This window comes from Panulirus ornatus, chromosome 56 (genome assembly GCF_036320965.1).
Source record: "Panulirus ornatus isolate Po-2019 chromosome 56, ASM3632096v1, whole genome shotgun sequence".
Lineage (NCBI taxonomy): Eukaryota > Metazoa > Arthropoda > Malacostraca > Decapoda > Palinuridae > Panulirus > Panulirus ornatus.
Window position 1 is genome coordinate 22,331,685 of NC_092279.1, and position 15,000 is coordinate 22,346,684.

Genomic DNA, 15,000 nt, shown 5'->3' on the forward strand with positions numbered 1-15,000 from the left:
CGCACGACGGATCAAGCCACACACCAATGTACAAGCCAAACCACCACAGTGTTATCAGGTCGACACGAACATTCCCCCCCCGCCTGACTCTGGCCCTAAACACTGGGGCTGACGCGACCTACACTCCTCCCTCCCTCTCTCTCCCTCCCTCTGCCTGCCTTGTATGACCTGCATACACACCGCATTATCATACGTCCACACACCACGCGAAAAAGGCCGTAAAAAGGTTTATACCAGAATCCCCGAGCAAATATCTCTCTCCACACACACACACACACACACACACACACACACACACACACACACACACATCTAAGAAAATGTATAACAGAGAACGTTCAAGAGATGCGATACCAAGGGTGTAGAACCTCCCCACCTTCACCGTAAAGAACAAACAGGTAATTACACACACACACACACACACACACACATACACACACACACACACACACACACACACACACACACACACACACACGACCTTTCAGTCCATTACCTGTATGAAAAGGTGTCTTACCGACATTAAGCGAAGGACTAATATGTATCTATGTACGATGCACAGAGATAAACAAATATCAGAAGACAGCTGTCGTATATCCGGATGGATATGGATATCTGAAAACCTTGTGAGACCAGACAGCAAGTCATGGACCCATAAAGTGGCAGGATTCACATACAAAAACGTTGGAGAACAAAAGAAGCGTTCGCAGAAGAAAATGAACCCTTGGAGAACAATAAGAACGTCTGTAGAACAGAGGGGACATTTTGAGAACAAGACACACGTGTTGAAGAACAAGAACGTTTAAAATAAAACTCAAAAACAAACTTGAACGTTTGGAGAACAAAGAAAACGTCTGTAGTACAAAGAAAACGTTTGGAGCACAAAGAAAACGTCTGGAGTACAAAGAAAACGTTTGGAGGACAAAGAAAACGTTTGGAGTACAAAGAAAATGCATGGATCACAAAGGGAACGTCTGGAGTACAAAGAAAACGTTTGGAGCACAGAAAGAACGTTTGATCACGAGCCGCACCAAGGCCTCAGTACTCGAAGGCAGGAACAACCTTGGGCTGAGTAAAGTGATCATTAACGAGACTTACAACTGTGAAAGAGCAAGTCACTGTGTGTGTGTGTGTGTGTGTGTGTGTGTGTGTGTGTGTGTGTGTGTGTGTGTGTGTGTGTTTGCTTGGCTGAGGCTAGCATAAAGGTAAATGTATCAAGGAGGAACAGAACAGGCGAATGTGTCAAGGAGGAACAGAACAAGTGTTTGTATCAAGGAGGAACAGAACAACAAACGGAACGGGGTACATAAATAAACGGAACAGGCAAATGAATTTGGGGGAAAAAAGAAAACGAGCAAAATAATCGTCACAGGATCGGCTACCAAGTCATCTCTCTCTCTCTCTCTCTCTCTCTCTCTCTCTCTCTCTCTCTCTCTCTCTCTCTCTATACCACACAGCCTCCAGCGGAGCCACTGTGAAGGAGGACGCATCTCTCTCTCTCTCTCTCTCTCTCTCTCTCTCTCTCTCTCTCTCTCTCTCTCTCTCTCTCTCTCTCTCTATACCACACAGCCTCCAGCAGAGCCACTGTGACGGAGGACGCATTTCTCTCTCTCTCTCTCTCTCTCTCTCTCTCTCTCTCTCTCTCTCTCTCTCTCTCTCTCTCTCTCTCTCTCTCTCTCTCTCTCTCCCGTATTCAAACGGAGGCAACGTTTCCCCTCTTCGAAATATGGCCACCTCGATCAATAGGTCGTAACGCGAGATCAGACCTGCGGGGGGTGGTGTGGTAAAGCACTTCCCCACAATGATGGACTTGCATCGCAGCGAGTGCCACTCCTCTGTATACGATAGGGTGGGGGAAAATGATAAGTATAACATCCATACTGTTCGAAGATATCAGTGTACATGTGGTTCTTATGATGTAATGTGAGGAATAAGGAAGAATTCTTGGCGTGGCGAAGACCCTAATAAGACGACACAAGGATAGCGTCTGGTGTGGTATTTAAAACACACACACACACACACACACACACACACACACACACACACACACCCATGCACGGAGGACAATACAGCCCGGGGTGGTGGCGACTAATGTGACTTACCATTTTCTGTTCAGTTCGCTGGACAGAGGCATTCTGCACAGAACAATGGACCGAAAAATACACATATTTATATCCCACATCATCCCTCCCCTTCCCAGCGGTGGACGTGTTGAGTGATCGAGTGGGAGATGCATTAAAGAGTCTCATGCCAGACGTCTTCATTGTTTTATCACAGAGGAGAGAGAGAGAGAGAGAGAGAGAGAGAGAGAGAGAGAGAGAGAGAGAGAGAGAGAGAGAGAGAGAGAGAGCCAGCACGGGCGAACCACCACAGGCAAGTCGGTCACGGAACATGACATCGAAGCAGAGACATGCACACGTGCGCCAAGGTCGTTTGGACGAGCATGTGAACGGGCGAATATGGTTGTGACACGAGGAAGACTGTGGCACGGTTAAGTGGAGGGGAAAGAGTGGAGGGAGGACGGAGGAGGTCCATCCTGAGGAGGGGGACTGATATGAAGTGGTAATGTGGAGGGAGACACAACCGTGGACGGAGAAGTGGAGCACCGAGGCAGACCACACTCTGGAGGAAGGGACGGGTTCTCGAGAGAGAGACCCGAGCGTTGGATGATGCCCAACTTAGCTAGCGGGTGGAAGCGGCGTACTAAGTGGGGACGTTTCCTACCCTCACGACGCTGGGGAAGTCGAGGAGGAGGAAGAGGAAGAGGGTGAGGAGGAGGAGGGTGAGGCGATGACGAAGACGAAGGCCAGGATGAGAACGATTTGGCGTGAGAAGGGAAATGAGAGACACAAGAAGGAGGTGCGCTATGTCTCAAGATGCGAGGTGTGATATACGCACGGCGCGCGCGCGCGCGCGCGCCGTGCCTTCATCCCCCCCCCCTAGCCGGCCAGGCAGGCACCACCACCACCACCACCACAAGGCTGGCCAGCTGCCCCTGACACCCACCAAGCCAGAAGAAGACGAATCCCCTGACGGAAGAGAGGAATCTCTGACGAGTCCAGGGGTCTTCAGAGATTCATGCATCGGCTCGGTGTTACGTGAGCGTTGCGGAGGTAAACCCTCTTCCCGGTCGCGCAAGACTCACGCGAAATAAAAACCATGTCGTAAAAAAAAAGAAGAAAAGACAAATCGTTCCCATGGACTTCCCCCGTCCTGCTAAACCCACAAGTAAGGCCAGCGCGCGCGACGAGAGAGAGAGAGAGAGAGAGAGAGAGAGAGAGAGAGAGAGAGAGAGAGAGAGAGAGAGAGAGAGAGAGAGAGAGAGAGAGAACTTCCCAGTGCTAGGGCTTATGGCTGGTTTCATCCCAAAACATAAACCTTGAGGGGGAAAACATAAACCCTGAGGGTTTGATATTCACGGGAGAAAAGGCGGCTGCCTGCAGCTGTTGTACGACGCTGGTGTGGGAGTCCTGCATCATCTGCTCTCTCTCTCTCTCTCTCTCTCTCTCTCTCTCTCTCTCTCTCTCTCTCTCTCTCTCTCTCCTCTCTCTCTCTCTCTCTCCCATCCGGAAATATGCCTTGCCAAGAGCCATAAGCACCGAGTCATGATCTCTTAATGAACTTAAACACATGAGAGAGAGAGAGAGAGAACACTTGCGGGGGCGGGCGTCTCTTCCTTGTGCCACTGGTAGCCACTTCTTGAGGCCGGGATTAACTGGACAAAAAGAGAGGAAAAAGCCGCTCGGAAGGCTTAGCTAAATGTTAATCCAATTAAATGATTCAAAGTGGCATTTTTACGACCATGAGCCGCAGCGCGTTCTTTCGTAATTCACTCCAAGTCTCGTGTAATCGTCGACCACACTACTTCCTCAGAGCTACATACGAAACGGTAATGTCTTCGGCCGATACATGTGTCTCGCACTTGTGGTTCATATCGTTCGGCGCGTCACGACCACAAGACTTCCTCAGGGATGTGGGGGGGCTGGCGGCTGCCAGGGTCGCGAGACCAACTCCCATGGCTTCGGTCGCGAGACCTTCTCTCTCTCTCTCTCTCTCTCTCTCTCTCTCTCTCTCTCTCTCTCTCTCTCTCTCTCTCTCTCTCTCTCCAGGGCTTCGGGGCTGCGAGACCTTGGCCACTACAATGATACACAGATTCTTAACCAGGTAATTACCGGACGTCAAACACTTACACAAACACACACACACACACACACACACACACACACACACACACACACACGAAATGGGAGTCCCCACCCGAATGTAAAACTCCCTCTCCGTACAGTGCAAACAATTACTCAGACAGGAACATGAGGACAGTGCAAGAGAGGAGCCCAGGGGACAGAGAGCGAAGCTGTAGACAGGATCATACCCACAAGACAGAGAAACAAGAGCCACCAGGAAGTTTCATCAAAGTATAACAGCAGCGAAAGTTTCAGATAGCGCAAAACCCCCTCTCACCGTACTACAGCACACAAACGTGTGATTAGAAAAAAAAAAAGAGAAAAAAGAAGGATAATGTATTGACACAACCTTCCTGGTCATGCACTGCGGTGCTGGCTACTTGGGCGGCGTAGGTCTGAGAGGCGAAGTAGAATGCTGGCACAAATGTCGGGTTGGGGTTGTCAGAGCCAGTGACGGTCATGGGAGCGGAAAGCTAAGACAGTGCCTGCCTGCCGTCCCTACCCTTGACGGGAGGGAGACGGGTTGGTAGGAGGAATTGGGAGGGAGGGAGAGAGAGAGAGAGAGAGAGAGAGAGAGAGAGAGAGAGAGAGAGAGAGAGAGAGAGAGAGAGAGAGAGAGAGAGAGAGAGGGATGGGGTGAGGGGGAGAGGGCGCGCCCTCCCACCCCAGGGCCAAGCCAGAGCCCCAGTGGGAGGACTCTTATTCCTGTAGAGAGGGGCGTGGTCAAAGAGGACGCGAATCAACCGTGAGTCGTAAGCGGTGCGTGACTCGGCGGGTCCGTCCACCTACAGGGAGGGAGGTTGGGGGGAAAGGTGGGTGGGAAAGAGGGAGGAGGAGGGTGTATGGATGAGTACATGAGAACCGTAAACTGCTGTTGGGTGGGGGGATGTGGACTCCGGTATGAACAGAAGTCACGAGTCAAATTACATCTTTTCTAACACAGAAAAAAATCTATAATCTTGTGTGCTTGCATCCAGGCGGGCGGCTGTGATGTGCACGTCAGAGGGTGTGGGTGATCCATCAGCGGCCGGCTGTTGCCCCAAGAAGATCAGGGTACACGAAGCGGGGGTACCTGGGTGCACAAGAAGTGGGGTACCAGGGTACACAAGAAGTGGGGTACCAGGGTACACAAGAAGTGGGGTACCAGGGTACACGAAGCGGGGTTACCTGGGTGCACAAGAAGTGGGGTACCAGGGTACACAAGAAGTGGGGTACCAGGGTACACAAAGCGGGGGTACCTGGGTGCACAAGAAGTGGGGTACCAGGGTACACAAGAAGTGGGGTACCAGGGTACGAAAGAAATGGGGTACCTGGATACACAAGAAGTAGGGTACCAGGGTAAAAAAAGAAATGGGGTGCCAGGGTACACAAGAAGTGGAGTACCAGGATACACAAGAAGTAAGGTACCAGTGTACACAAGAAGTGGGGTACTAGTGTCCAGGAAACGGGGGTACGAGGGTACAGAGGAAGAAGTTGGGTATGAAGTTACCCAAGACTCCTCGGACCAGCTGGATGAGTACACACACCTACAGTAAGGTAAGGCGGTGCACAAGAAACGGGGCAGCACTAGGCGGGATAACATGCAAAGAGCGAGGCCACACAGCTCCGCGCCTGAAGGCTGACCGAAACGAGGTGTTCACAGTTATCATATGCAACGCATGACGGATGGTTCTCTCTCTCTCTCTCTCTCTCTCTCTCTCTCTCTCTCTCTCTCTCTCTCTCTCTCTCTCCGTACAGTCACAGCAAAGAGGTAAGATTTTACAGCTTAATACCTCTATAATAAAACGGGGGGGGGGGGGGGGGGGGGGTAGCTGGAAATCAACCCCCCCGTCTCCCAACTCCTGCATTACTTTTCTAAAAGAGGGAACAGAGGAAGGAGCCAAGCGAGGAGTATCTTTCTTTTACCCATATCCTCTAAGGCTGGTTTATCTAGTCCTGACACTACATCGCTAGTTTTTAAAGACATTTTTATATTTTTTAAGGTCCTTCGAAATTTTTGAAATACTTTTCCTCTATCATCTTTGCTCCCTTTCATTAACCTTTATATAATCTAAATGAAGGTCCAACCTTGATGTGGACTTTGGCCCGTGACTGGAGCTTTCAACGTGTATATATATATATATATATATATATATATATATATATATATATATATATATATATATATATTCTTTTCTTTCGTACTATTCGCCATTTCCCGCATTAGCGAGGTAGCGCTATGAACAGAGGACTGGGCCTTAGAGGGAATATCCTCACCTGGCCCCCTTCTCTGTTCCCTCTTTTGGAAAATTAAAAAAAAAAAACGAGAGGGGAGGATTTCCAGCCCCCCGCTCCCTCCCCTTTTAGTCGCCTTCTACGACACGCAGGGAATACGTGGGAAGTATTCTTTCTCCCCTATCCCCAGGGATATATATATATATATATATATATATATATATATATATATATATATATATATATATATATATATATATATATATATGTATATATTTTTTTTTTCTTTTTTTTTCGCAGTATTCGCCATTTCCCGCGTTAGCGAGGTAGCATTAAGAACAGAGGCCTGGGCCTTTAAGAGAATATCCTCACCTGGCCCCCTTCTCTGTTCCCTCTTTTGAAAAAAAAAAAAAAAAGAACGAGAGGGGAGGATTTCCAGCCCCCCGCTCCCTTCCCTTTTAGTCGCCTTCTACGATACGCAGGGAATACGTGGGAAGTATTCCTTTTCCCCTATCCCCAGGGATAATATATATATATATATATATATATATATATATATATATATATATATATATATACTGTAACCAGGATGCTGTTAGGGTAAAATTGGTGAGGACTATAATTGAAGATATCGAAGTGAAAATATTTCAAAGATTGTGAGTAAGAACATGACCAGATGTCAGTTGATGAATAACAAAAATACCGACACTGACCAATAAATGCCCAGAAGCTGTGGATGCACAGACGCTAACCCATAAATGTCGAAACAAATAAAAATAATTCCTAACTGCCGGGGACACTAACCAATGAATTACAAGACACTGACCAATAAACGCTGACGCTCACCAAAAAAATACCGAGACTAACTTATTAATGTATAGACACTAACCAATAAATGTCGAGACAATAATAACCAATAAATGCTGAGACATTAAGCCAAAAATATGAAGACTCGCCAATAAATGTCGAGACAATAATAACCAATAAATGCTGAGATATTAAGCCAAAAATATGAGGACTCGCCAATAAATATCGAGACAATAATAACCAATAAATGCTGAGACATTAAGCCAAAAATATGAAGACTCACCAATAAATGTCGAGACAATAATAACCAATAAATGCTGAGACATTAAGCCAAAAATATGAAGACTCGCCAATAAATGTCGAGACACGAAAGAATAAACAATGAATCACTAACCAATAAATGTCGAGATCAACCAATACATGCGGGGAAGTAAACCAACAAAATGCCGAGACTGGGAAAAGGAACCAGTAAATGCCGAGGAAGGGAAGCAATAAATGCCGAGATGCTAGACCAACCGATGCCGAACCACTGGGCAACAAATGTCGCGACACCATCCAACGTACACCTGAATGCTGCGGCGCGGTAAGAAACAAATGCCGTAACTCAGACTCTCCGCCCAGGTGATACGTCAAACTAATGGCATACAGGAGCACGAGGAGCAGGTGGGAAGGGCGGGGAGGTACGTGGGAAGGGCAGCAAGGGAGGTACGTGGGAAGGGCGCAAGGGTGGTACGTGGGAAGGGCAAGGGATGTAGGTGGGAAGGGCAAGGGAGGTAGGTGGGAAGGGCAGCAAGGGAGGTAGGTGGGAAGGGCAGCGAGGGAGGTAGGTGGGAAGGCTCTATGACAAGGTCATCTGCTGCAGGGCACAGGGGGTGTTATCCCCAGCTCGTGATCTTTATATAAGGAGACAGGACGGATGAGTAGATGCACCATTCTATATATATATATATATATATATATATATATATATATATATATATATATATATATATATATATATATAGAGAGAGAGAGAGAGAGAGAGAGAGAGAGAGAGAGACGCACTATCGTGGTTAACACCTGGAAAGTCCTGGAAGCGTTTGGCACCGACGTGCATAGTTGGCGTTACGACACTTAACCTAAGACTCGAAAGGTATATTGATTACAGCGATAGACCACGTTATAACCATCCGGGATCCGAAGGTGTCTTATTGATACGTCACCTGCAGCCATCAGAAAGACGACGGACTGTAGGGTGTGTGTGTGTGTGTGTGTGTGAAGACACATCGCTGGACAGTTATCTGCAGCGTGTACAACGCCAGGTGGGATGGGATGATGATGATACAGGAGGGGGCGGGGAGGAGTGGATGGATAATATACGTTGTGCCTAGCGGCGGCCGTGGGAGTGCTTGACGGAGCGGGGGAGCAGCAGCAGCAGCAGCACGACAGCCTGTGGACATGAGGAGGATCTTCAGAGGTGGTGGCAGACCTCTGAAACCCCCAGGGGAGATAGGTGTTCATATGCTCTCTCTCTCTCTCTCTCTCTCTCTCTCTCTCTCTCTCTCTCTCTCTCTCTCTCTCTCTCTCTCTCTCTCTCTCAGCGTTTCCAGCGGTCCAGTGCTACTGGAGGGGAGGGTGATGACAACAGCCAAGTGGGGTGGGTGGGTTAATCCATTCGCGAGTGTGTCAAGTGGCTTTGATCGCAGGTGCGGCTGGCAGAAGGCAAGGAGGGCACCAGACATCGCCGGCCCCACGAGCTGTTCGACACCACCCTTCCTATGAGAGAGAGAGAGAGAGAGAGAGAGAGAGAGAGAGAGAGAGAGAGAGAGAGAGAGAGAAGCATCTTCACCACACTGGTCAGACTCGCCAAGATGCGTCGGCGGGTGGTGGGGTGGCGGGGGGGATCGTGGTGGTAAGGTGATACCAGGTTTTAAACAACAGGAGAGACGCAGCGAGGGGGGGCACGGGAAATGAGTCTACCCCACGCGATCCCCAACGCGAGGTATATATATTCCTTCAGAATACATCGGGAAAAACTTTCTCCTCCTCCTCCTCCTCCTCCTCCTTCTTCTACTTTTTGTCATTTAAGTCAACGGGTACACACATCTTTACTTGTGGCGCTGGGCGTTGCTGGTTTTGCCCGGGTAAGTAAGTGGCTGTGTGTCTGCTTGCTTGCTTGCTTGCTTGCCTGTCTATGACTTAAACGTCTTTTAATGTATATCTGGATCACTTCAAACCTGTATCTTTCTTCACACTCGTCGGTGACCCAACTGTGTTTACGACGGTAATATAAACTAATTGGTCTAGCATTTAGCAAAGGCGATAGTTTTCTGACAATACAGAATTCTATCTAAACGGAATAATATTCTTCTTGCCTCCTATAAGAAAAAAATAAGCTCGGTAAGGCAGAGAGGGTTGTGACCTGAGTACCACTGAATATAGGCTTCAGTAAGAAGGTATTGTGGCCTCCGTGGCAACCTTCACACCCATCAAGATCCCCATCTGGCGAAGACCAGACGACTCAAGGATGTGTCGTCTGCTATTAGGGTGTACAGCCTTGGTTGGTTTAGGGGAACGATAACTTTCCCTTGACCCACAATTCTCGTCTCTTTCAGTCCCACATATCTACTTTTGGCGACCAGAAGTGAATCTAAATGAGGTATTTCCCGATAAGAAATCTTGCGCGTTTTTGCCTCAGTATACTGAATATATGAATTTACTATTACACAGTATGCGCAGGTGATAATAAAAGGGAAGTTCTCAGAAGCATGTCCTTACTGGCCACGAACACCTGACCATATCATCAGACACGCGCATTCCAAACCCCCCTCTGTCAAGGTGGACGCATCCTCTAGCATCCACGAGAGAGAGAGAGAGAGAGAGAGAGAGAGAGAGAGAGAGAGAGAGAGAGAGAGAGAGAGAGAGAGAGAGAGAGAAGGGTAAGAAGGGAAGGGAATTCGATGAGACAGTAAGAGGTTATCCTTCGCTTTGGTATTTCCACCCCTTTCTCTCGTGTGTATTTGTGGATCAACATGAGCTCACTATCAACAAGTAAACATGTTAGGAGAGTATATATATATAAATATATATATATATATATATATATATATATATATATATATATATATATATATATATATATATATATATATTGCGTGATAATTCTACGAAGGGGTAAATGCACTCCAGTCGGGTTCAAAACACTAAATCATTCGAACTCCTTCTGGAGTGCGATATATATATATATATATATATATATATATATATATATATATATATATATATATATATATATATATATATATCATATATAAATTCACAGAGCAATGAATCAGAACTGGGCACCCTGTGAACTATACTTCCGATTCCCACCACAGGAAAATCACATCGAAAGGTCAGGTGACAAGTCCAACTCGCGCTGTGTTTTAACATGCAAATTACCCGGCTACACTCATTATTCCTGTAGGTGCCCCTGCCACTCTTCGTGCGGTGCCTGCCCTTGGCCACACCCGAGCTAGAGAAGGGCCGGGGTCACACCTACCTACCTACCTACCTACCACAGCCTCGCTCCTGATCCTGACACAACAGGTAAAAGTATCTCTGTTCGATGATCAGTCACAAACAAAACGTGAGGTGAGTCTGTTACCTGTTTGCGGGATTTCTCGGTGGCGAGGTTGAGGATGGAGCCGTGGATCTGGAGTCCCAGGGTCAACGTCAGGTTCCGCAGGTCCGACAGCCTCCGGAGTGGAGGGTGGGATCGCTCGGTGCCTCCTTCCTGGGACACCTGGCGTCCCAGGCCGGAGTCCCGGGACAGCTGGCGCCTAAACTGGGCGTTCTGGGACCGCTGGTACAAGAGTATGGCTTCCTGGGACTGATGACTCTTCAGGAGGGAGTCCTGGGACAGCTGCCGTCTGTGGACATCTTTGCGGGAGCGCAGGAAGTGGAGAACACCTTCCTGGTAAACGTCTCCGTCATCGGCGTCGCTTAACACTTTCTCAGTCACCCTCACCGTCGGGGCCTCCTGATGCTCATTCTTGTCGTCAGCGTCTCCGGCGGGAGTAAGAGGCGGAGGCGACTTTTGCTCTCCGTCTGCATCCGCACGCTGCTGTTGCTCGTGGTGTTGGCTTGCATCTGTGGTCGTCTGTGGGTGGCTGTTAACGTCACCCATGTCTGTGGCGGCCTCTGGCTCTGCGGGGCCGTCACCACTTGCGAGAGGTTGTGACTGATGGGGAACGTAGGGAGAGGAGTCGGTGATCACCGCGTGTGCCTCTCTGGGCCAAATGCAGTAGGGACCTGCTGGAGCTCCTGGCCGCTCATCGAAGTCACGGACGGTCCCCAGGCGTTGCGTGTCCTCGTTAGTGTGAAATATGTGGACCGCTCCTGCAGTCGCGGTGGCCGGGCCGCTGTCGTGTCCGTCTGTGTTGGGCTGTGCTGCACCTGTGTCTGTGGAGGGGTCCGAAGACTCGCCGGCGTCTGTGAAGGCCTGCGGAGACTCGACTGTGAAAGTAACTGGCTCAAGAACTGTTTCAGTGAGGGCATCGGTCTGGTCGTCAGCACCCGAATGATGGAAAATGTCCGCTAAAGACTGCGATTCGGAGTTCGCGTCCGTATACAGGTGTGATCTGCCATCACGGCCTGGGGAACCCGGAGGGTCTGTGACGGCGTCTGTATGAACTGTGACTCGGAAGGAAGGTGACGGCGAGTCTTGTGTACCTGGATGACGGGATGCGTCTGTGAATGTGTGGCGGGCACCCTGGCTGCGTGGAGAGCCATCCGAATGTGTGAAAGTGTTGGCGTGGTCATCAGTCTCAATCTCGGGGCGTGGACGGTGGTCGGCAAGCCCCTCGCCAGGTAGAAATGAGACCTGACTATGGTGCTGGAGGGAAGGTCCAGCCGTGGACAGATCGCAGTGCGTAAGGTCAGAAAATTGGGCCGAAGGGTCCCAACTGTGAGCCATGTCTAGGCCAACCTTGATGATCACTCCTTCGCCCTGAGCAGCACATGAAAATATCCAACAAACTGTTTGCCATACATTCGTCCTACAGTAAAGAAGGACGCGCTGTACTTAGCACTTTACACGATCCATGGCGGACAATGCGTATGAATGTTCAAGTCAAAAACTACATAAAATGTGCTGCATCTGTACCCAGGCATCATGTACATTTCAGTCGTCGGCCTGTATCACACTCTTATCTAGACTGTAAGATATACAGAGTGGGTGAAGCCGTGGTGCTCCACATTACACTCGGACCTCCAACATGACAACATCAACACACCATAACCCGCCCGGCTGGGTAACAGCTGTGTCCGGCCGCTTCGTGATCACTAAGGCAGACACTCGCCACCACTGGCGCGTAGGAGAGGGCAAAACCAAGTTTAAAGTTGCGTCACCGTGGACATCACGCGTGCATGTCACTGCATCTCTTTACTGCATTCGGATGTAATAATTTATTTCATTGCTCGTAAATTTCAACACTTATCGCGCATCACTTAGTAGCAAGCACAAGTCATGTTAAATGTATGCAAATTACAGTTCTTTTCTTAGCTTGGAGCGTTTTAAATTAGCGAGCGACAAGCTATGTAATACGATCATCAAGTCTTGCGAGATGTGTTGTGGGTGTGCGTTACCGATTCCAAAGCGTCCACCCCTCCGTGTCCGGACGACACAAGTTCTGCACACACGTTAACTCCACCACCCTCGAGGGAGGGATGATCGTCCAACAGGCTCGTCCACACAAGCTCCCGTCCGCATGACTGGCCAGCGCCTGGGCGACTACGATCACCGCAAGTACTCTTGATCGCCGCCGCCGCCAGGAGAAGCGAAGCCGCGGGGCAAGGGTTCATGCAGGAGGGGCACCGTCTCCTGGAAGTGTTTCACTTTCACGAGAGACCGCGGGCGGCTGAGAGGGGGGGGGCGCAGCGAGACCGTTCGTCCGTCGCCGCTTGCTGTCGTCGGTGGCTTGTGGCACGCGACGGCGCGTGGAGCTGTGCCCGTCAGGAGGGAGGAGGTGGCGCCCGTATCGCGCTCGGTTGCACACTGACTCCCGAGGCCGCCATTCTTCCCAGCCAGACCCGACTACCTCGAGCCCGCCTCCCAAGCCCCTCGAGGACCCGGGGCGAACCTGCACCAGGAACTGGGGGACAACGGGTGCTGGGGGAGGCGGGGGTTGGGGGGCAGGGGGTTAGGGTTCCAGTGACCCGACACGGCTGCGGTGTCACGCACGACTGTCACAATAGCCTTGTGTCGGCAACCGCCAGCATAAATATACGCCAGCGGTAACGACATCTGGCAAGGAGAGACACCCAGGCAGGCCAGGCCAGGCCAGGCCGGGAACCACGCCTCACATAAGGCCAAACATCAGGAGCAGAAACACTAGGAAGGCTGACTACCCCACCTCCTCCCTACGTAATAAGAAAAAAAAAATATTGGGACGAGTAAACCACGGGTGAATGTGGATGATTTAAAGACTCTGACGTGCTACAAAAACACAGTGTGGACTGCAGCCCACCCAGGCCCCGGTCACTGGAGAGGGGCCGGGGGGAGAAGGGAAGAGAAACTTTGACAAGACGAACATACGATACACAACGAAACAAACTTACGACTAAAGTACTAATGGAACTGTCACTGGAGATACGGCACAGAGGCGCGGCCTTAATTCCTACGTCCGTGCGTACGTAGTGAACCTGGCAATAGATAATAAGATCAAAGTGAAAGTGTGCAGAGAGACAAGCATGATTACGTGGTCGGGTGTAGGGGAGGTTGGATAAGTTAGCATTTAGATGGGGACCTTTAAGCAATCACTGAGGGGCCGGGATGGATGCGTGTGTGTGTGTGTGTGTGTGTGTGTGTGCGCGCAGTGCCGCCTCCCCTCCCCTCACCCCGCACCAGGCAGATAAGACTAACACCCACAACAAAAGCTTTTCAGGGCAGCAGTTTCCCCTGGACGAGAGCACCACACTCGCTCGGGTCGACGGACAGTAAAGCTCGCATGACTCGCGGGGTCTTCGGTGTATCCTGGCGGGCCACAATAACAGCAGCGGGATGCCGCGGAGCACGAGAGAGAGAGAGGAGAGAGAGAGAGAGAGAGAGAGAGAGAGAGAGAGACACTCTTCCCCCCTCCCTAAAAAAAAATAACCCTTGGTATTTACGTGTGTGTTATTTCAGAGGCAGGGTTGCAGGTCGAGCACACTGCCGCATTGTTGCCAGTCCACACCAATCTCTCACTCTCACTTTTTAGCCCAAATGACAGTGTAAACGACGCGATGTTTTGCTGTGGGGTGTTGATGTTAAGGTCAGGGACTCCGCATTGTGTGCCAGCCTGGACTTTTATCTCGCGGTGCACTGTGTGCGCGACGCGTTGGGAGAGGGGTCTGTGTCTTATGTGTCTGTCCAACCTGGCGTTCGTCGCCTGCCCGGCCACAAGCCCTGGTCACTGTAAGGGGTCCCATACCGCACTGACCTCTTCTCTCTCTCTCTCTCTCTCTCCGGCGACCCCCTCCACTCCCTTCCACTCCACTCCCTTCCCCTCCCGAGGGAGCCCTCCACACGGTCCCTATATCACTTCCTTACGAGGTGTAAGGGAGTGGGGGCGGTGGAGGCCCGGGATCCCTCCTCCGCATTGGTCCAACAATGATAGCCGCTGATGACCTAATAAACAAAGAGGCAAACACACCACCGCACGACCTTGCTGGGACTTGCCCACACAAGCACCGCCACAAAGGCTTACAAACGCGGCAGCAAGCAAGCGAGCGAGCGAGCAAGCACTCGCACACTCAAAAGGGTATATGAGCCCACAAGCATACACACACACACACA

At 50.2% G+C, this 15,000-nt stretch overlaps 1 protein-coding gene across 8 annotated transcripts in view; it reads right to left on the bottom strand.

Annotated features, from left to right (window-relative positions):
• The window catches only part of Arms (Ankyrin repeat-rich membrane spanning), a 640,646-nt gene that overhangs the window by 191,116 nt on the left and 434,530 nt on the right, over positions 1 to 15,000 (bottom strand). The window contains exon 1 of one of the 8 annotated variants that reach the window (XM_071694088.1): positions 10,831 to 13,308. The exons of the other annotated variants lie outside the window; for them this stretch is intronic. Coding sequence (XP_071550189.1) covers positions 10,831 to 12,141 — 1,311 coding nt within the window. The 5' untranslated portion in view covers positions 12,142 to 13,308. Of the gene's footprint in view, positions 1 to 10,830; positions 13,309 to 15,000 lie in introns of those variants that run through there. 8 annotated transcript variants of the gene reach the window in all.